This window comes from Miscanthus floridulus, chromosome 3 (genome assembly GCF_019320115.1).
Source record: "Miscanthus floridulus cultivar M001 chromosome 3, ASM1932011v1, whole genome shotgun sequence".
NCBI classification, from domain to species: Eukaryota; Viridiplantae; Streptophyta; class Magnoliopsida; order Poales; family Poaceae; genus Miscanthus; species Miscanthus floridulus.
In genome coordinates, this window is record NC_089582.1 from 7,115,133 (window position 1) to 7,137,409 (window position 22,277).

At 46.5% G+C, this 22,277-nt stretch overlaps 3 protein-coding genes across 5 annotated transcripts; all 3 read right to left on the reverse strand.

The window, feature by feature from the left end:
* Positions 1-1,544: 1,544 nt before the first annotated feature.
* On the reverse strand, positions 1,545-2,411 carry LOC136543067 (uncharacterized). The gene is made up of 2 exons (XM_066535631.1): positions 2,177-2,411; positions 1,545-1,936 (listed from the first exon to the last, which is right to left on the reverse strand). The coding sequence occupies exons 1-2, from the start codon at positions 2,409-2,411 to the stop codon at positions 1,545-1,547; spliced, it is 627 nt and encodes a 208-aa protein (XP_066391728.1).
* A 424-nt stretch (positions 2,412-2,835) lies between these two features.
* LOC136541307 (putative disease resistance protein RGA3) lies at positions 2,836-12,557 on the reverse strand. Of its 3 annotated transcripts, XM_066533134.1 has the most exons (3): positions 9,011-9,977; positions 5,088-5,256; positions 2,836-4,903 (listed from the first exon to the last, which is right to left on the reverse strand). In XM_066533134.1, exon 3 carries the CDS (start codon positions 4,886-4,888, stop codon positions 3,407-3,409), a length of 1,482 nt encoding a protein of 493 aa, XP_066389231.1. In that variant the 5' UTR covers positions 4,889-4,903; positions 5,088-5,256; positions 9,011-9,977; the 3' UTR covers positions 2,836-3,406. The 3 variants fall into 3 exon arrangements, with proteins under 3 accessions (XP_066389231.1, XP_066389230.1, XP_066389229.1); XM_066533133.1 differs by lacking the exons at positions 2,836-4,903; positions 5,088-5,256; positions 9,011-9,977 and adding exons at positions 5,843-8,089; positions 12,180-12,557; XM_066533132.1 differs by lacking the exons at positions 2,836-4,903; positions 5,088-5,256 and adding an exon at positions 5,843-8,089.
* Positions 12,558-16,864: 4,307 nt separating this feature from the next.
* On the reverse strand, positions 16,865-21,052 carry LOC136544871 (uncharacterized). Its single transcript, XM_066536938.1, has 2 exons — positions 19,877-21,052; positions 16,865-17,438 (listed from the first exon to the last, which is right to left on the reverse strand). The coding sequence occupies exons 1-2, from the start codon at positions 21,021-21,023 to the stop codon at positions 17,398-17,400; spliced, it is 1,188 nt and encodes a 395-aa protein (XP_066393035.1). The 5' UTR covers positions 21,024-21,052; the 3' UTR covers positions 16,865-17,397.
* Positions 21,053-22,277: the final 1,225 nt, after the last annotated feature.

Genomic DNA, 22,277 nt, shown 5'->3' on the forward strand with positions numbered 1-22,277 from the left:
ACCTTGGATAGGGACATAAATCGACTCACAACTTGATCACTTTCATCCTCTCCATAGTGAGGCTGGTACCTGAAGGCGTCGAGTGTGTAATAGCCTCGGTGCATGGCGTCTCTCAGCATGCCCAACTGCTGGATCATGGCTTGATTAGTGATGTGCCGCACCGTGGCCTCCTCGTCGATGGCCTGTGCTCGGAGAAGAGTCCTCTGGAGGCTTTCCTCCATGGCCAGTGCCGGCGGCTTAGAGAACTTGTCGATGATGAAATTCATGGATCTAGTCATCAATTCACCCAAGGCTGCAGAAAGGAAACTTTCCATGTGAGTCCTCTCTTTCTTCTCAGGAAGAGAACACAGAAGGATGGGTAAGAAAACACAAGGTGAGTCTTGATGTTTCTGAAACTATGTAAGCTATGCTTCACATCAAAGCTCCAAGGAGAGAAAGGGCGTTGGACTCAAGAAGCAAAGACATACAAAGAGTCAATAGTCCATTCACATGTATGACTTTTGGGACTGCTGATGTATGACCTTTAGGACTGCTTTTGCCTTCACATGGTTATTCTGATTGACATTTTATTTTTCTTTGAACTTGCTACCTGTTGGATACTTCCATAGAATACGTACAGCCCTTGACTGTTGAATTCCAAGCCTTCGCTAAGTGAACCACTGAGCCATCACCATCTATGATCTGTGTAATTACTTTGTAGACCACCTATGATATCAAGGTCACAAAAATCAGATTGTTAGCTTAGCAACTGATATACTGTAGTTACAAAGGACCAATGAGATTAGAATCTCAGCGGACCAAGTACAAAAATTCCGAATGCATTCATTCAAGTGTACACAAGAAAACAGAGCAAGCAGTATACCGGATCAAACTGCTGCACTGTACAATAGCTCATGTAGAAAACACTTTTTCAATTCCTTTGCTGCTCAGTAATTTTACTGGCCCAGCCTAAAGTTAGATGAGTTCCAAGATCCATTGTCCGTCAATGTTACAGGAACACTGATAGGATGCCCTACCGGTGTTGCTGCGCAGGTTATAGGGGTGGAAGAGGGGGAGGACGTGGTTTGTACTCTCGATGTCGGCGAGGGGCCGTGGCGGCTGCTGCTACAACCCTAGAGTTCCGTAGCGCTACAGTAACGCAGGTACTATTCACACGAGGGAGAGGGCAGGGACGGCTGGCTCCCAAGGGAAGCCAGCAACTTAATTGTTGCTTTCTGCTTAATTCCAATTATCCCCGATTACAAGTATTTATCCTTCCTTATAGATGCTATAATTAAGGAACTATATCTATCTCTAAGAAAATACCAAATAAGCGATAAATTGGGCCTCTAAGCCCTTAACAAACTGGCCCCCTAGCCACTATTGGGCCTGCGACTGGCATAGGGGATGCCGGTCATAACATCTCTCCCCGCCTGCGCAAACAACTCGTCCTCGAGTTGGAAGTCGGGGAAGTGCTCACGGAACTCGTCGAGAGGCTCCCAAGTAGCATCCTCGTTCGGAAGGCCGCGCCACTTGATCAACACGCGCCAGACACCGCGGCGTTGCTACACCTGCAGTGCCCGCTCTGGTCCCGGCAGAACGCGACCATCGAGGACCGGCGGAAGGGAAGCTGGAACAGTCGGCGGATCTCCGTGGTGCCGCTTCAGCAGCCCCACGTGGAAGACGTCGTGGACTCGGGCGCCCTCCAGCAGCTGCAGGCGGTAGGCGACGCGTCCAATGCGCTCCAACACCTGAAATGGTCCGGCGTAGTGAGGCCCAAGCTTGTGTCTGGCATGGGGGGCCAGGGACTGCGCTGTTCTGTGTAACAGCCGCAGCCAGACCCAATCGTCGATGACGAACTCCAAGTCGCTGTGGTTGGCGTCGTAGTACTTCTTGGACAGCTGCTGCGCCTGCAGGAGGCGCTGGCGCACCTCGGCGAGGATCTCATCACGGCTGGCTTGTACGGCAGGATGGGCGGCGGGGGATGGCCATAGAACACCTCGAACGGAGTGGCGCGCAGGGCGGTGTGGTAGGAGGTGTTGTAGCAGTACTCCACCCAAGCGAGCCAGTCCACCCACGCACGCGGGCGGTCACCGGTAACACACAGCAAGTACATGGCAATCACCTTGTTCACCACCTCGGACTGACCGTCAGTCTACGGGTGGAAAGCCGTGCTCATGCGCAGCTTGACGCCGGCCATCCGGAAAGAGGTCGCGCCAGACATGGCCGGTGAACACCGGATCCTGGTCGCTGACGATGGAGGAGGGAAACTTGTGGAGCCGGACGATGCCGTCGAAGAAGGCGCGAGCGACGGAGGTGGCGGTGTAGGGGTGGCCGAGCGCGATGAAGTGCACGTACTTGGAGAAGCGGTCGACCACCATGAGTACGATGGACTTGCCGCCCACCTTCAGGAGGCCCTCGATGAAGTCCATGGAGATATCCGCCCATACCTGGGATGGAACCTCCAGCAGCTGCAGCAGTCCCACTAGCTGCAGTGTCTCCGTCTTGTTGCGCTGACAGGTACTGTAGGTCCGCACCCAGTCCTGCACCAGCGTAGGCGGTGGAGGGTCTTCTGAACGCCCTCATGCCTGGCCGAGTGTGCCAAAAGGAGCGCCTAATGGCGCAGGTCGCTGTGGTCGGGGATGAAGAGGCGACTACCATGCAGGAGCAGCCTCAAGGCGCCGAAAGTTAGATGAGTTCCAAGATCCATTGTCTGTCAATGTTACAGGAACACATTTTGCATATAACACTTTAAAATTTAAAATTCAAAAGCTTGTTAGCTGTAGTTTTACTTAGCATATTGCAGTAGATACCTTTAAGTTGGTGTGATTTGAGAACACTCTGACTACGATAAGAGAAGACAATGAGATTAGAATCTCCGAGGACCAAGTACAAAAATTTCGAATGCATTCATTCAAGTGTACAAATTTTGTATACTATGCAATCTTGAGATGCGGAAAAAAAATCATTACAACTAACTCCAGCCAATTTCCAACTCTTTCTGGGCCAGAGATTGGTGGGATGCCAAACTTCTTGAACCAAGTCGACTCTGCTTGGCATGCAACAGGGCACTGATAAGTTGTTCCATCTCCATAAGGCAACCAGTCATGCAAACTACCAAACATGACTGAGGTTCTATTGACAGGATGGCCTGCTGGGTTGAACTGAAAAGATAAAGCCGAGAAGACAGGCTTGAAGGTTGAAGCCCAGGCTGAGTCTGCTTTCTGGAGTAAAGCCAACAATAGGGAAAGATTCACCATATCCCATGAAAATATATGCCTCCAACTCATGTGTCATTATGTAGATAAGCACTTGCACTTCAGATATGAAAATCCAGCACACTTCAGAATTGACTCTGCTGTCACTTATGACATCCTACCCACAAAAAGTGAATAAAATTATATAACAAAACCAGAAAAGGTCAAAATTAACAGAGTGTAGCTCCATCTTTCGTAGAGTGCTTCCTCTTCACACCTGTAATTTTTCGCTTTCGAATCTCACAAGCATTGACATAGCTGTAGTAGGGGGGCAGCTGGGATCTCCATACTAGGACCTCAAATTTTCCATGTCTCTTAATGCTTCCAAACAACAAATCTTGGATTCTTATCTCCGGAACCTCCTCTTGTGGAGAACGGTGATACTGATGACAAATCATGAAATCTTCGGAAGGTGTAGCCATTCTTCCATGCTGTACAGGTCTGTTTTGATACAGAAGATCAAACGGATGCACGCCGAATTCAGAGACATGCTTCTGGATGGCCCCTCTCAAGAAGCTCAAAACCTTGCGCCAAAAGTGTATGTTAAAATTGTCCCTCAACAAATAAGACATGATGTATGCACCATGGAATGAACCATACTGCAATCTAGCTATCTCCATGGCAAGTTGTGCAAGACTTGGGTGCTTCTCAGGGTCCATGCATCCAAATGTAAGTGTCTTGAAGAAATACCAATATGCCTCCTTGGAAAGAAACTTCAGAGTTAGAGCCGGTGTTGTTCCAAACTTTACAATCTTGTTTGAACGGCTTGCGACTATGATTTTACTACCACTAGAAAAGCTTCCTCTGGAACCAAGATACAACCTATTCCATGCCTCTTCGCTGAGATTTCCAGATAGTTCAATGACAACAAGAAATCTCTTGCCTCTGTTCGAGTTTGGCATACAATTTTGATGGTTCATTACACATCCTTGTCTGCAAACTAGCTCATCATTTGTAAAATCGAACTCACACAACCACAAGATTTCTGAGAAATAATCACGGACTCTTTCGTCCTTGCAAACATGAGCGACTAGGGTACTCTTGCCGACTCTGGGTGGACCAACAATTGGCATGACCTCCAAATCTTGAGAACAATGAGGGTGTGTGTGCAACAGGAATTTAATAACTAGTTCTGCTTCCATCTGGCGACCAAACATGCAGTTACCAAGTAGGATATGCATGCTGCAAGGTTGGCGATACAGACGAGGGTAGCTCATCATGAAAATGACTGACTCATTCAGATCAAACATCATGGACCTCAATCTGTCAAGTGCATCTTCTAGTTGCACCTGGGACTGTGCAGTTCGACTGAAGAAATAGGGATCCTTTGGAGAGGGTACCTTGGATAGGGACATAAAGCCCCTAATAGCTGGATCATTGCCCTCCTCTCCGTAGTGAGGCTGGTACCTGAAGGCATCGAGTGCGTAATAGCCTCGGTGCATGGCATCTCTCAGCATGCCCAGCTGCTGGATCAAGGCTTGATTTGTGATGTGCCGTCCCATGGCCTCCTCATCGATGACCTGTGCTCGGAGAAGAGCCCTTTGTAGGCTATCCTCCATGGCCATTGCGGGCCGCTTCAAGCACTTGTTGATGATGAAGTTTATGGGTCGAGTCATCAGCTCTCGCAGGACTGTAGGAAGGAAATCTTCCATGTGAGTTCTCCCTTCCTGCTCAGGAAGACGAGGCAGGAAAACACGAGGTGAGTTTTGATGTTTCTGAAACTCTGTATTCTCTGCTTCACGTCAAAGCTCAAGTTAGAAAGGGCCTGTAAGAACGATTGAGCTCAAGAAGCAAAGACATATAAGAGTAACTAAATTCAAAGAGAGTCAAAAGTCCATTCACATGTATGACCTTTGGGATTGCTTTCGTCTTCACCTGGTTATTCTGATTTGACTTTTTATTTCTCTGTTTACACTTCCAGAGAATACATACAGCCCTTGACTGTTGAATTCCAATCCTTCGCTAAGTGAATCACTGAGACATCAACATCCATGATCTATGTAATTTCTCTGTAGAGTACCTATGATATCAAGGTCACAAAAATAAGATTGTTAGCTTAGCAACTGGTATACTGTAGTTCTGTATACCAGCTAAGAACTATATTAATCAGTGTCCTCTGTTCCACTTTTTAACCAACTGACTGAACAGGAGTTGCCTTCAGACCAGATTTTGCACTATAAATTCCCGATGAAGCAATTGACCTTCTTGTGTTGGCTAATATCGCTAACAGTAGAAACTTAAATGCTATTTCAAAAGCTTGTGTAGACAACACAATTTTTTAGTTCCTTTCCTGCCTAAATTTAGATGAGTTTCAAGATCCCACCATATGTCAATGTCACAGGGACACTTGCATACAACACTTTAAAATTGAAACTTCTAAGCTGTAGTTTTAATTAGCATATTGCAGATACCAAGTTGGAGTGATTGGAGCACCTGCTGACCATCCAAAAAGAAGACAATTTGAATATCAGATGACTGCTGCACTTTAGAGTACATGTACAAAGATTTGTGTACATATACAGCTCATAATGTGAAACAATTCAGTAGACATTACTGATAGTTAAGCCTAGCTGCTTGTATCTTACTTTCCTGTTTTTACTATTCACTGTCCAAGTGTTTTCAGGTGGCTTAGCACCCAAGTTTGGTATCTGCTTTATGCAGCAGAATATGCTAGAGTAGGTAAGAGTAGGAAAAGACACTTTGCTATATAAGCAGTGGCAGACCATCTTGTATTCCAAGTCTTGTAATTTTCAGTTTCAATCCAAGCGGCCTAGTGGCCAAGCTGCCCCTGGGCTTAGCCCAAATCTGAGATCCATTTTGTTCATGTCTGGGCAACAATTACAACTGACTCCAATCTATTTCCAACTCTTTGCGGGCCAGATATTGGTGGGAAGCCCAACCTTCTTGAGAGCTTCTTCTTTACTTGCTAGAGGGAGATGATAAGTTGTTCCATCTCCGTAGGGCAACAGTCAGGCAAACCACCAAGCATGACCATGAGGCTCTGTTGACAATGGCCTGCTGGGTTGAAGTGAAAACAGAATGACAAAAAATACAAGTTCAGTTCCAAGCTGAGGGTGCTATCTGTGGTGAAACCAATGACAAGGAAGGATTCACCATATTTCATGAAAATCTGACTCTGGCTCATACGTTATTATGCATATAAGCACTTATACTTCACATGTGAAAATGTAGCAGTACAGTTTGGCAGTGTTGTAACCTATCACACTTTGCATGATTTATGTTTTTAATGTGCTCTAACTTGAGACATCCCAACGAAAAAACAAAAAGAAAGGAACAAAAACATGTCCATACATGAACCAGGAAATGACAAAATTAACAGAATGTGGGTCCATCTTTCATCCAGTGCTTCCTCTTTGCACCTGTAATTTTTCGCTCTCGAATCTCACAAACATTGACATAGCTGTAGTAGGGGGGTATCTGAGATCTCCATACTAGGACCTCAAATTTTCCTTGTTTCTTAATGCTTCCATACATCACATCTTGGATTCTTATCTCTGGAACCTCCTCTTCAGTTGAGCGGTGATACTGATGACAAATCATGAAATCTTCAGAAGGTGCAGCCATTCTTCGAAGCTGTACAGGTTTGTTTTGGTTTAGAAGATCAAATGGATGCACGCCGAATTTGGAGACATACGTCTGGATGAACCCTCTCATGAAGCTCAGAACCTTACACCAAAAGTGTATGCTAAAATTGTCCTTCAACAAACAAGAGATGATATATGCACTATTAATTGAACGATGCTGCAGTCTAGCTATCTCCATGGCCAGTTGTGCAAGCCTAGGGTGCATCTTGGGATCCATGCTTCCAAATGTAAGTGTCTTGAAGAAATACCAGTAAGCCTCAGGGGACAGGTACTTCAGAGTTAGAGCTGGTGTTGTTCCAAACTTTACAATCATGTCTGAACAGCTTGTGACTATTATTTTACTACCACTAAGAAAGCTACGTTTGGAAGTAACATAAAACCTATTCCATGCATCCTCACAGAGATTATCATATAGTTCAATAACAACTAGCAATCTCTTGCCTTTCTTCAAGTTTGACAAATGATTTTGATGTTTCGTTGCACATCCCTGTCTGAAAGTTAGCTCACCATCTGTAAAATCACAGTCGTGCAGCCACAAGATTTCGGAGAAATAATCACGGACTCTTTCATTCTTGCAAACATGAGCAATTAGGGTACTCTTACCGACTCTGAATGGGCCAACAAGTGGTAGGACCTCCAATTCTTCAGAACTGTGAGGTTTTGTGTGCAAAAGGAATTTAATGATAAGTTCTGCTTCCATCTGGCGATCAAACATGTAGTTACCCAGAATGATATGCATGCTGTAAGGCTGGCGATACAGGCGAGGATAGCTCATCAAGAACATGACCAACTCATTCAGATCAACAATCATGGAGCTCAATCTGTCAAGTGCCTCTCGTAGTTGTTGAAGGAATCTTGCAGTTTGACCAGAGAAATAGGGTTCCATTGGAGAGGGTACCTTGGATACGGAGATAAAGTAATTCACAGCTTGATCTTTGCCATCCTCTTCTACATAGTAAGGCTGGTACCTGAAGGCATCAAGTGCATAATAGCCTTGGTGCATGGCATCTCTCAACATGTCAAGCTGGTGGATCATAGATTGATTTGTGATGTGCCGTCCCATGGCCTCCTCGATGATGACCTGTGCCCGAAGAAGAGCCCTTTGTAGGCTTTCCTCCACAACCAGTGCTGGCGGCTTCGAGCACTTGCTGATGATGAAATTTATGGATCGGGTCATCAGCTCACCAAGGACTGCAGAAAGGAAACTTTCCATTTGGGAGATCACTCTCGCTCCTCAGGAAGACAAGGCTGCAGGATGGGTAAGAAAGCACACTGTAAGTTTTGATGTTGCTGAACTGTGTACTCTATGCTTCTCATGAAAACTCCTGTGTACTCTATGCTTCTCATGAAAACTCCAAGGAGAGCAAGGGATTTTAAGAACAATTCGGGTCAAAAATCCAAGACGTATAAGAATAACTAAATTGATAAAGTCAATAGTCCATTCACATGTATGACCTTTGAACTGCTTTCGCCTTCACCTGATTATGCTGACTTAACTTTTTCTTTACAACCAGTTGGCTTACAGCCCTTGAATGTTGCATCCCGACCCTTCGCTATGTGAAGCACTAAGCCATCACAATCCATGACCTATGTAATTTCTCTGTAGAGCATCTATGATATGAAGGTCACAAAAATCAAGCCATCACCATCCATGACCAACGTAATTTCTCCGTAGAGCACCAATATGGTATGAAGGTCACAAAAAACAGATTGTCAGATTAGCAACAGATGCATGTTCTGTGTACCAGCAACTCCAAAGAAAGTACCAGGTATAACAACCAGTGCCCGGCTTTTGGACTAAAGCTGTGTGATTTGGCACTTCCTTTAGACCCAAAAGCTTCTTCTTTTTTCGAACCAGCACTAGTTGTGCCAATTTCTATTAATACAGAAGAGGTTACAAAGTCCCACGGAGGTGGTAAAGAAATTAATTAAAAAAAAAGATATGGCTACTCTCTGGAATACAGGGATGCTAAGTGTTTGCCTCCTGCTCCCCAAGATGTTGCTTCCTCTTTAATCTTTGTGGTGATAGATGCTATGGATGCTGCGTTATGTTGAAAGATTCTCTGATTCCGCTCCTTCCAAATAGCCCCAAAAGCTTTTGGATCAATGAGACAGAATGGACTCAAGAATCGAGATAGAATACCATTCTTTGTGTGGTAGTGATATTACCTTCATTTCCCGCCAGCCCAAATCGTACTCCAGCATTGTTGTGCCCGCCTCGAAGTGCAAAAGCAGGGAGCGTTCCGTTCCCCACGAGCCGTCGTGTGCCGGTGCCGGTGCATTGCGGATGCGGGCGCGCTCCTCGTCCACGGTGTTGGCGAGAAATAGGTGGGCACGAAGCGGGCGCTCGGGCCGGGGCCGTCTTTGACGAGGAAACCCAGCATCGAAGGCGGGCGACACCCCGCGGTGGAGGTCGCGGTAGCGGCGGCGGGAACCCTGGCCCCGTCACGAGGCGGCGCCAGCATTTGCAGACGAGCGGACTAGCTGGGAGCGAAGCGCAGCGGGACCTCCTTCTCCATCGCCATCAGCGCGCTCGCCGGCGGCGGATCTGCTTCCACGGTAGTTGGCCGGCGGGGCGCAGCAGGTGAGGAAAGGATCTACTGCTCTGCTCCGTGCTCTGCTTTCAGGCTTCCAGGTGGGGCCATGGGATCAGAGACAGAGAGATCTTGACTTGGTCTTGGGACAATCGCTGGCCGTGCAAATGGAATCGAACGGTCCAGGTGGGCTACACCGCCTGCTGTCCAAAAATCCAAGCAGACTGGGCCCTCGATGTTCAGAAAAATGGCATTCAGCTAATTTCGCCCAACCAACTGATGAACAGATCATCTTCAGTTCCCTGTTGCTCTAATCTCGCATGGATAAAATGCATTCAGATACCAACACGGCAACAGCCATGCATGCTTTACATAAGTTCCTGAATCGTTCAGATCCCTGCAATGCAATCTCGCTGCCCCATCACTACCACTGTATGCATGTTACATGTTCTTCTCTTCCTGTTCAAGGCTAATGTTCAGGAACACGTACAGATTAACGCATCAGATCACTTCAACAGCATGCATCAGCTAGTTCACCCATAGCTGATTACCCTATCTTTTCGACAAATCGTAAACCTTAGAAATCTGAGAGAAAAACAACTACATACAGATGCTCCCACTTATGGCTCAGCCGCTCAGGGGTTCACATATGACAAGTAGCAGCATTTATACCGTATGGCCATAGATTACATTCTAGGAACTGGTGACCAAACAGAGAGTGATCAAATCAAACACATGAAATGTTTTGCAAGTAACCAATGAATTACTAGTTCAGATATGTATGGTCAGCAAATAAGCATCGGTATCATCCTAAGTAAGAACCAAATCAAGAAAAACAAAACTCCACGTAATTGTCAGAAATGAAATGCATGCAAGCAAGAAACCTTAGTGGTCAGCATTATGCGGCGACATCACAGTTTACACGCTTAAAGGCTCCTGGTTAAAGTTTCTTATCACCCATTAAACCGATATGAACTTGCTCACATAGAGATCTCACTCAATTCCATATAGGCAAAGCATTAGAGCACTTATTCCGCACATATGAATTCTGAAGCATCAAAAAGAGAAAGCAGGGTAGGTTCACCAGTGACATAGTACTTCACTGTTCTGGATGCTTTAAACTGAAACAGAGTTTGACATGCATGCAGTCTCTCAAGAGCTGAAAGTAAAAATACAGTTGCTATGCATTGCTACTCTTGACTATATCAGTAGCCCTATGTATTAATGGTAGTAAAACAAGTACCCATAGGAGATAAAGTTCTGCTAAGTGGCTAAGTGATAGCCAAAAAGAGAGTGATCAGACAATGAAATGTGTTGAACATAACAAATGAACTACTTCCTCTGTCCTAAATTGTAAGACATTTTGGCATTTCTAGATTCATAGCTTTTACTATGTATCTAGACATAATATATATATATCTAGGTGCATAGTAAAAGTTATGAATCTAGGAAAGCCAAAACGTCTTATAATTTGGAACAGAGGGAGTACTAGTTAGGATTTCTATGGTCAGCTAATAAGCACCACTCTCATGTAGTCCTTTCTAGCAAACAAAGAAAAAATAGAAACCAAAAAGGTAAACAAAATTCAACGTAACTGTTGAAATGAAATGCACACAAGCAACAAGACTAGTGCTCAGTATTAAGTGGTGACTTCACAGCTTACAAGCAGCAGGCTCCTTATTAAAACTTTTTACCATCCTGTAAAGTGAGCTGAACTTGCTCACATAGAGATCTTATTCAATTCCATATTGACAAAGCATTAGAGCACTTAGCCACACCCACACACATGAACCATGCAGCATCAGAAAGAAAAAAACAGGATAGGTTCACCAGTCACCAGTGACAGATTACTTCACTGTCTGTATGCTTTAAACTGAGAAACAGGGTTTCGTATGCAGCAACATGCAAGGATGGCAGTAAGAGTTTCCACCCTTGCTGTCAAAATCCAGTTAGGAATTATTAAAAAAAAAATCACAATTAGGAATAGTGGCTAGGACAGAAACAAAGTAGGGCACTTGATGTTCAGAAAAAATGGCATTCAGCTAATTTCGCCCAACCAACTCATGAGCAGATTATATTTATTTCTTTATTGTTCTCGCATGAATATAATGCATTCAGATACCAACACCTGGCCTGAGAATGCTGTCCTGTACATATGTCCCTGAATCCTTCATCTCTCTGAAATCTTGTTGACCTATCAGTGTCTGTATGGTTACACATTTTCTCTTGCTGTACAAGCCTAATGTTCAGGAACAAGTACAGACTAACACATCAAAACCCCTTTCAACAGCAAACACTAGCTCATCCACCCATTATTTTTCTTTCTTAATAAAATGATACGCAGTTCTCCTGCGTGTTCGAGAAAAAAAAATCCACCCATTATTGATTGCTCTCTCTTTTCCCCATGTTTTGAACCTTATTGGAAAAATGACCGAGCAGCAGTAAAACAAGTATAGCATAGCCACAGAAAACATTCAGGAGTGGTAACCAAACGCATACTGATCAAACAAATGAATTACTTTGTGTTGAACATAACAAATGAATTACTAGTTAAGATTTCTATGGTCAGCTAATAAGCACCACTCTCATGCATTCCTGTGCAATAACCAAAGCAAAAATAGAAACCAAAAAAGTAAAACTAAATTCAAGGTAGCTATTGAAATGAAATGCACGCAAGCAACAAGATTAGTGCTCAGTATTAAGCAGCGACTTCGCAGCATACACGCAACAGGCTCCTAGAATCCTTGTTAAAACATTTTACCATCCTGTAATGTGAACTGAACTTGCTCACATAGACATCTTACTTGATTCCATACTGGCAAAGGATTAGAGCACTTAGCCACACATATGAATTCTGAAGCGTCAGAAGAGATAGCAGGGTAGGTTCACCAGTGACAGAATACTTCATTGTTCTGGATGATTTAAACTGAAACAGAGTTTGATATGCAGTCTCTCATGAACTGAAACTAAGACGATGGTTAATAAGTACTGCTGTTCCTGAATCCTGATTATATTAGTTTGCCTGTAGACAAGGCCTCAGGCACAAGCTCAACCCTAGTGACCTGTCCCCTTATAAAGCTATATCACTTCCATTGCTAGTACCAACAACAAATTTTCCATTGCTAAGAAAGCCTCTGTTCAGCAGTTGAAGTGCCAGCACTCAGTCCCTCACCTGTGGTGGCCACTCGTAACACTGCATAAATACACAGATTTAAAAATAAATGTCAGCAGGCTGAGAGGAAAACACACATTCATTTTTTATTTTGCATAAATCATCATCCATACTTCTAGATTGATAAGTGACAATGTGACACATCATATCTAAGGAGCGATGTACCTGGAGTGTAGAAGCTCATGTACGGAAGGATGGTGAGAATTATGCCCTCATATACCTTCTTCACCTTATAGGTCTTTAGATCAATTGTATAGACCTCATTGCCCGTCCTCATGAAAATGATATCGACACCAGAGCCAATCAGAATAAGTTTGGTTACATCAACATCAACAGGGAACACTGTCTTAAGTTCAATGACGCTTCTTTCCCATGTAGCATCTACTTCATGAGTATCCTTCCTTGACCACATGTAAAGTTTGGAGTCATCTCTCCTGACGAGCCCTAGTCCACCATCCTCCATGGTTGTAAGCAGAGACTCCTGCAGCTGAGACCTCCGCCATAGAGATGGTAGGCAAATCAACGACAATTGACACAATTCCAAATCGTACTTGAGAGCTGTGGATCGCACCAGATTCCCAAAGTAGAGAGCGTTCCCCACAAGCGCACTGCCCATAAAGGGGTCGACGAGGTAATTTTGCTGAGGCCCAACTGGTTCACTCCAGGCAGCAGCATTGGATGAGTAGGTGTAGACTAAGGCACTGCCTATGTTGACGGACACAAACACAACGAGGAAGGGTCCATTGTGGCAATCAAGGTGGTTGCAGGCGCCAGCAGCGGCAGAGCAGAGAATCACACTGTTCGCTTGTTGGTTTCAACCAGCCCAAACCAACCAATCAACAGTGTTTTCCCAAACCAGCACCAGCCAGCTCAAACCAGCCCAGAAACCAACCAGCGAACAGCCCGAATGTGGATGGGGAATGAAATGGCAGGAAGACAGACACTGAGCGTGAGGAGTGAGGAAGAGCGTTGGACCTGGACTCTTCCAGGTGGGCCGCACATCCGAATGTGTATGGGCTCTCTCTGATGGCTTTATAGGCCCATATCCGAGCTGAGATCGGCCCAGCTTGCTCGCTCGGCCACTGTACGTACTCCTCCTCATCAGACTGGGTAAACAAGGTTTATATAGAAACCCATAAAGCTCAGGATCATTTTGCAGTCCGAATAAAAACTGAACCAAAGAATCATTTATTCCAGTTGCTCTAGAATTTATTTATTTACAGCATACATACTGAATGCAAGCAAAAGTTCAGTTGGGATCACAGCACACACTTGATTCCCGAAATGAGTGGACACACGACAATACTTTCAGCGAGTGGAAAAGGGAAGCTGGACGGTGTTTCTCAGTGTGTTCAGTCACTGTGATTGTTATTGCTGCTCTCCAAGGTGAAGTACAGTATTAGACTTTCACTTGAGGCAAATGGTTTCTGCAAGTTCCATCTGTGCATGCAGAAGCTGAACCAGAGATCCAATCTTACTTCCTTACTCCCTCTATCATGTAATATAGTGTATTCCAAATTATTTTAGACAACTTAAGGAAACTCTTAATGGCGCATGTACCCATAGATTGAACCCAATTAAGGTATTTCTCCTTAATTATGGTTTCCTTTTTAACAAATTTTACCAAATCTAGGCATTGACACCATGTAGAATGCACTATATTTCAGTATAAATTTTAGAAGTCACAGTGCACTATATTTTAGGACAGAGAGAGCATTCAGAAGCTCTTCAATTGTTCACCACACACGCATACAAACAGTTGCACAGAACTTTTTTTTTTTTGAAGGATTCGAAACTAAGCTGAACCATAGCCAGGGGCGGATCCAGGGCTCGGGCTGCCCGGGCTGCAGCCCGGGGCGAGTCCATGTAGCCCCTTTAACATATGTGGTGTTTAGCCTAAAAAACTATGATCTTAATTAGACAAAAGGAGGCCTAGCAAGCAAGATCAGACTGTTTTGAACGTGAATCAGCAGCTCAACTCGGGGCGCAGGCCCGTTCTGGATCCGCCCCTGACCATAGCCATCACCCACCATCCCCCGATGATAGTTTAATGAAACGAACCATGCTTCACCGCCAGCGCCTGCTGCAGCCTTGAGCCTTGTTTCTATCCATTCAGACAGGAAATCAAGTGCAGGAATCACACTGCATGGCTGATGAATCGTTCAGGAAAGTGAATGAACACAACACTAGCAATCTCGCATGCTGAAACTGAACAAGGAGCCTTCAATTTATTCATCACACACGCATACAAATACAGCATACTGCCAATCTGGCATGCTGAACTCTGCTGAACCTAACAAGGCATTTTTCAATGATGCCAACACAGGCAACTTCAGTTCAGCATCACAAAACACGCCTCATTCGCAAGTTGGGAGCCCCTAGCAGTCAAACATAGAACACAGCTTCAGTTAGTCAGACTGAAAGCCTGAATACTACTGTTCACCATTCACAACGAGCAAGACAGACCATGATTCACCATCACTGCTGCAGCCTTGCTCCATTAAGACAGGAACTCAAATGCAGAACCATACTGCTGACTGATGAATCTTTCAGGGAAGTGAAGCAAACAAAGAGCAACGGATTTGTAGCTGGTTCTGTTATAAGCAGAGCTTCACCAACACACTGTGGCACGTGCATCATGGATCAACAAATTCATAGGCATATCTAATCTGTTTTAAATATTGCCCACAGCAAAGATTTATGTAGGATCAACCCAGTTCGGTAGTATATAAGATTTTGATACCGCACTTCCATAAATAAGTTATTCAAGAGCCTGGCGCCATTGCAAGATGTGCAACACCCGATCTACTTTGAAACATCTAAATGAATCATTTGCAGCGTACGTCTGAAGACAGATGAAACACTTGGAACATGCGTCGTCTGAAACACTAGCAAAAACATCTGAAAACACTTGAAAAGTCATTGCAAAACATATGCAATATCTAGCTAAAACATTTGCAACATATGATTGAAGCATATGCAACATCCAAATAAACACACTTGCAACATATGTCTGAAAAAAAACAGATAAAACATTTGGAACAGATGTTTGCAAGATACGTATATAGCCATTGCAACATATGCAATATTCCAATCTACTTTTGCAACATCCATAAGAAACACTTGCAACATTCCTCTGAAACATATGAAACACTTGAAACATACACTTTGGCAAAACCTGACAGGCGGGTGGGTGGGCGGACGAAGCACTGCACAGCGGGATCCGGCGCTAGGTCGCGGTGAAGAAGGAGGATGACAGCGGGAAGGCGGCTGACCCGTGGTGGAGGCGGCAGTGGCGGCCATACAGGGCAGCCTAGGCGTGGCACAGCACGACCGCCCCGGCACGCGTAGCCACCGCGGCCAGCCCGGCGGCTGCCCGGTCGGGGCGCGCACCAGAGGGAGCAGGACACGCGGCTAGAGCAAGGAGCCAAAGGCGCGGGTGAGGCGCGGGGCGAGGAGCGAGCGGCACAGGATGGAGCGCGAGGTGGGGGAAGCGCGGCGCAGCAGCGAGGCGGAGTGGGCGCGCGGTGTCCGGACAGACGCCCGCATCCTGTCATTATCGGTCCAGAATACATGGCCTAGAGCGCATGCTGTTGGCTGGCACAGAGAAACCCATGCCCATGCAGGGGCACTTGGGGGCTGTTTGGATGCAACGCTGGAGTAAAATTGCCTGGATTCCTGATTGCCTGGAACTTGCCTGCGTGCGTGCTGTTTGGTTGGCATCCTGGAAATCTTCCAAAGCAACTCACCCACAAAAACGAACGCCTGGCTCCAGTCTACCGTTCTTGCCTGGGTGTGCCGTGATTAAACGTTAACCAATCTAAGATGGCTGTGACATAACTTTTCTAAATACTTCCTGTTCACGTCAAATCAAGCGAACGACATCCCCATGATTTGCTACTGTTTTGTCATTTTATTTTGTCTCGCTCTTTTTCATTGAATATATGTAAAAAGATAATAATTATAAATACTGATGTTTATCTTATAAATCTTAAAAAATGATGTAAATCACTAGTATCCTCAAAATTGATTAGGAGTTCAACTAATCATATACAATGGCGTTAAACACATACTAATATAATGTTTTATTCTCTCTTATCACTTATTAGCGTTCTTAGGCGCAGGCTTCCAACCAAACAGACTATGACCTAACTTGCCTGAGCAGAAAGATTCCATCGGATTTTCAGGTAACTTCCAGGTAACATTTTTTACCAGGCAAGTTGTCCAGGTCTCTAACAAAACAGGCCTTGATGTTCAGAAAATTGGGCATTCAGCTAGTTTCGCCCAACCAACTGATGAACAGATCATCTTCAGGATTGTAAATGATTCAGATACCAAGACTCGTGCTTGCCAATTTACATACGTTTGCTGCCCTATCAAGTGTACTCTGCATGTTAAACGTTCTTCTCTTCCTGTTCATCATGGGCAAGGAACACACACAGATTAACACCACCCCCCTTCAAACAGCATGCAGTAGCTACATACTCCACCCATTACTGGTTACTCTATCTTTCCGACAGATTTTAAACCTTATAAAAAAGATGGAAAAAGAACCCCAATAAAATGAGCTGAACTTGCTCACATATAGATTTTACTCGACTCCATATAGGCAAAGCTTTAGAGCACTTAGCTAAACATATGAATTCACAAGCATCAGAAAGAGAAAGCAGGGCAGGTTCACCGGTGACAGCACTTTGACCGTTCTGGATCCTTTACAAGAGTTTGATAGCAGTCGCTCCATGAGCTGAAAACCAATTTGGTAGTTCATATGTCAGCATTGCCACCTCCATTGATACTACCACCAAATTGCCCAATGCCAAGAAACCCTCTGGTGAAACACCTTTAGTCTGTCAAGCACATGGTCCCTCATCTGTTGATGCCACTCTTAATACTGCAGAAATACACAAATTCAAACATAAATATATCAGCAGGCTGAGAAATCAACCTTCCCTCATTAAACATTTGTTTCTAACCAAGCACAAAAACTAAGAAGTTTCTGCTCAAGTGCTAACTGCTAACAGAACAGTCAGAAAACAATAGCTTATTATTTGGCAGGCACACTGGTGTGGACTCGTTCATTGGGCAGCAGTATAATAGGATGAAGAAGGATGTGGCTGCCTCTAGTGGCTAGAGCCTGGTCAATTGGATTAGCTAGCTGTGTCCTCAGCTGCTCATGTGCGTGTGCGGCTGCCTCTAGTGCTAGTGCATGGTCAATTAGCTAATAATAGTAGGAAGTGTCCTCAGCCACGCATGTGGGTAATATAACCACTAGTGCGCCCAGGATTAGAGGTAGGCAGAAGTAGAGTTAGCATATCCGAGCCTCCCAGGGAGGGCGATCCTCTCTACTGCTGCTGTTTTTAGTAATTCAGTTGTAATCGCCAAATTTATTAATGGAGGCCAACACAAATAATAAGCGTCTCCTAAAATGTTCAGCCATTTTACAAGATGGTCAACCTATTTATGAAGACGAGCAAAATACTAGTGCCTCCTAGAATCGATTAACGGAGGCGGGCCATTTAAGAGGTCCGCCTCAAAAAATAGATGCCATTTTCGGAGATGGACCTCTTAAGAGGTCCACCTCTGTTAACCAAAGCCTAGCCCAAAAGCCCATTTAACCCTTCATGTATATACGGAAGGGGACCATACCCTAGTACCAGTCTCTCTCCCTCCCTCTTCTCTAGATCCCTCAGCCGCCGCAATCTCTCCTGCGCGTGCGACGGCATCCCTCCGTGCGCAGTCTCTCTTGCCAGGAGGAAGCGTGCTGGCTAGATCTAGTGAGGCGCCATTCACCATCGAGCAGATCCGGTGAGATGCAGTCTCTCTCTCCTCCTCCTCCTCCTCTCTCTCTCGCAGATCTGGTGGCGGTGATGAGAGGGCTGGGGCGAGCTCCTCCTCCAGCGGCGATCGATGGTGGATCTGCAAGGACGACGACCACACGTGGTGGAGGCAGATCCACACGCGATGGTGGTGGATCTACATGTGGTGGGTGCGGATTCACACACGCGGACGGTGGATCCGAACGGGGCGGTGACGAGGGCAACGGTGGCAACAGGGCATGGATCCGGCGATGACCGTAGTGCCGGTGACGATGCAGGGTCATGGCAGCGGTGGCAGCTGCTGCGTTGGTGGGCTCGGGCTCAATAATTAATGAGATTTTTTTTGTTTGTTATTATTCATTTTCGGAGGCAGGCATTATGGCCTGTCTCACGAAATTTTGATTAACGCAGGTGTAGGCTTTGAGGCAGACGTGCTGCCCCTCTGTAAAGCTTTTTTGACCGCCTAAGAAAATCGATGTTGTGCTAGTGGCATCTCCTGCACCCGCCAACGCACTAGGAGGCCGCGCGCAGCCGCCTGCAGCCTCAGCACCGCTGATACCTGGTGGGCACTCTTCTTACTCTGCTCCTCCCGCACAATCTCCTTTATCTTCAAATTTGGCATCAAGACGGCTATCGTCCCACAGCCTGACAAGCAACAGGGGAACACCGGCGGCATGGTGGTGTTGGTCGCCGGCGGTCAGGATTCCAGGGCCTCCAGACGCGCCTAAAGGGACGCCATCTGCTCGGCGAGGTCGGCCAGCGCCTTGGTGATGGGATCCGGCGGCGACACCTTCGGCTACTTGTCGCCCATCGGAACCTGGCATCTCCGATACCAGATGTTATGGTGGCGGCTAGGGTTGAGAGGGAGAGAGAGTGCCGGCCGGGGGCCTTGCCCATGGCTGAGCAAGAGGGAAGGGTTTTCCTTCTAATTCCTGCTTTTTTCAGTAATCCCCATTTGGGTTACAAATAAATACCCTCCCTGGCTAACACTTCCTATAGTTCCTCCCTTCTTTCCTATTATTCCTCCGACCTTTCAATCTAATCCAATCAGCTAACTAAGGCAAGGATGAACAGATTTGCCTCTAATTGAGGCGTGGCTATTAGCAACTAGGTAGACCCATGACATATGCCTCTAACATGTGTGAGGCTGATAACTGGAGTGCAGAAATCTCGATCATACTGGTACTAATAATGGCCTTTTACAGTTTATTTCCTGCTAGATAGGTTCTGTGGATCCCATCATGTGTCCATAAAAGGTAGTATAACAGATGAAGAAATTTCTACAGCATATATATGTAGCCAAATTCAACAGTGGACATAACGAAATAGAGTACATGACAGTGGGTGTGCATCACAGTTTCAGCAGTATGATATTGGGAGAAAACAATTTAATAAAGATCAATGTTGACCAACCAAAATTTTCCCCATACTGAATATTGGCTGCAACTGCCAGCGTGCCTATATAAAAGTACAAATCCAAATTTTATAGAGAAATCACAACGATGTACAGTACCTGGAGTGTAGATGCTCATGAAGGGAATAATGTCGTAGAAGCCACTGCTCATGTCAACCTTCACGGCCTGATCAGACTTGAGATCAAAAGAGTAGAGACCATCATTCGTCTTGAGGAAGATGACGCCGGCGCCGTCCCCAAAGGCAACCACCACACACAGTGGTGAGGCATCAAAACCGAGGGCATGAGGAGGGAGCTGCCTAGGAGTAAAGAGCTGCGCCTTGAGGTCGATGGCTCTGCTTATCACCCACACTCGTGTATCTCCATCTGCCCCCAGACCACCGTCTGGACGAATCTTCATGGACCAGAGTCTGAGTGTACAATTCAAGTCCACCTGCGCGAATCCCAGCCCGCCGTCCTCCATTGTCATGAGCACGATGCGCGGAGGCGGCGGAGCATAGGAGTGGATACGCGGTAGGCGAACCACAGACATCTCCAGCGTGGCCGGATCGCACTTGAGTATCCAGATCTCCCTCCCGTGGAGCAGGAAGTAGAGCGCGTCGCGGGCCAGAACGCCGGGCAAGGCGACGTCGAGTTGGTCATCACCTGGGAGATCTGCGGTCGTTGCCTCGCTCCACGCGGCGGACTCCGAAGAGTAGACGTGGGCGAACATCTCCTTGGCGTCGATGCCGACGAAGACGACGCGGAAGGGCTCCCGGTGGCAGTCGAGGTGGTCGCAGGCGGCGGCGGCGGCGCAGAGCACCGCGGCGTTCCATGTGCGCACGTACCGGGGCCGAGGCAGGAGGGGCAGGCGGCGCTGCTCATCGGCGATGGGGTCCCAGACCGCGAGGGCGGAGTCCTCCGCCGCCTCCTGGCCCGGGGGCGCGCGCATCCTATTGAGGAGGACGCGGCCGTGGCGGGCGTCGTGCGCGCGGTAGCCGGGGCGCTCGGTGCGGGCCGGGCGGAAGGCGCAGCGCGTGGGGACGAAGCGGGCGGCGCCGCCGGTGTCAGCGAGGTTGGCGACGAGCCCCAGCACGGGGGCCTCCCGGTGGCGCTGCCGGTATCGGCGGCGGAAGTCGGCACCCGCGATGAGACGGGACCAGTGCTTGCACACGAGGGCCGCGCGGACGAGGTGCGCCGGGTGGTCGGGTGGGAAGCGGAGGAGGATGTCCTCGACGATCTCGGGCGGCAGCTGCGGCGGCGCCATGGGTGGGGGCTGGGGGCGGAGCGTCCACGGCTCTGGTTTTGGAAAGGGGAAAACAGTTGGCAGACTGGCACACTGGGAAAGGGAAACAAAGTGGGACCCGCAAGACAGAGTATGGGGGCTGTTGAATGGAACGATCCAATTTCCCTACTATAAAAAATTCCCCGTTAAAAAAAATCAACAGCCGGCAGCGGATGCGGCGTGGTGCGGGCGGCGGCGGCAGGCGTGGATGGTGGTGGCGGCGGCGGCGGTGCTGCTGACGCGGTTTTTGAAAAAAAAAGTTTATCAAAAAAAAACACTCGATAAATTAGCGTCGGCTATTAAAGGGTTTGTCAAGTGTCTTTGTGGAGGGTAACACTCGACAAATCTTTTGTTTTTTTTAAAAGCTCCTGTATCCGGTAGTGGGTAATACATTTGTTCTTTTTATTAGTTTCTCTATCAAAAAAAATACAAAATACAACACGTGTGCAAACGAGAGAGCCTGGAGTATTTACATGAAGAGCAAAACACTATATTATGTCGACCAAAGAGGTCGACAATGTCACCCAAGTAGCTCGGTGGTCGGAACCCAGATGACGAGGGAAGCAATCGGTCGGGAGTTCGATTTCATGCTTCGTAAGCATAAGGATTTTCTCAACTAGCATGGTTGAGGTGTCTGGTGTGCATATTTTTTTTAAGATTACATTCAACTAATACAATAGGCCATTATTATCCAAAAAAAACAAATACATTATCTAATATCCACCCATTACTCTCTCCCTGTCTTTCTTTTTCCTGTCTTCAAAAATACTCTCAAATCAGCCACACATGACTGAGTAGCAGTAAAATAAGTACTACTCAATATATGACATTTCAGGTCAGTAGTAACCAAGCGGAGAGTGCTAAGAAAATCAAAGGCAAGTTTTGCTGGCGGACAACACTCAAATGTGAAATTTGTCGTCGGACACCGCCAACTCAGTAATTAGCCCAGTACCACTACAACCAAGTTATTTGTTAGAGGACACCATTGCTATTAAAATATTCATTCTGGAGAGAAAAAGGAGCGTAAATAGACAATATTGTCCCTGGTCTGACCCTGCCTTGCCTTGCCCACATGAGCCGCTCGGCAGCAGCCGACCGGTGCCATCCCTCTCTCTCTAGCTGCCAGTGGGCCCTCCCTGTCAGCACCTCCTCCTACCTCCGTCTCCTCCCCCTTGTCTCTCTTCCAGTTGAACCGGCTGCCATTAATGGCCTCCAAGCTTCATGGCCGGGCACCTC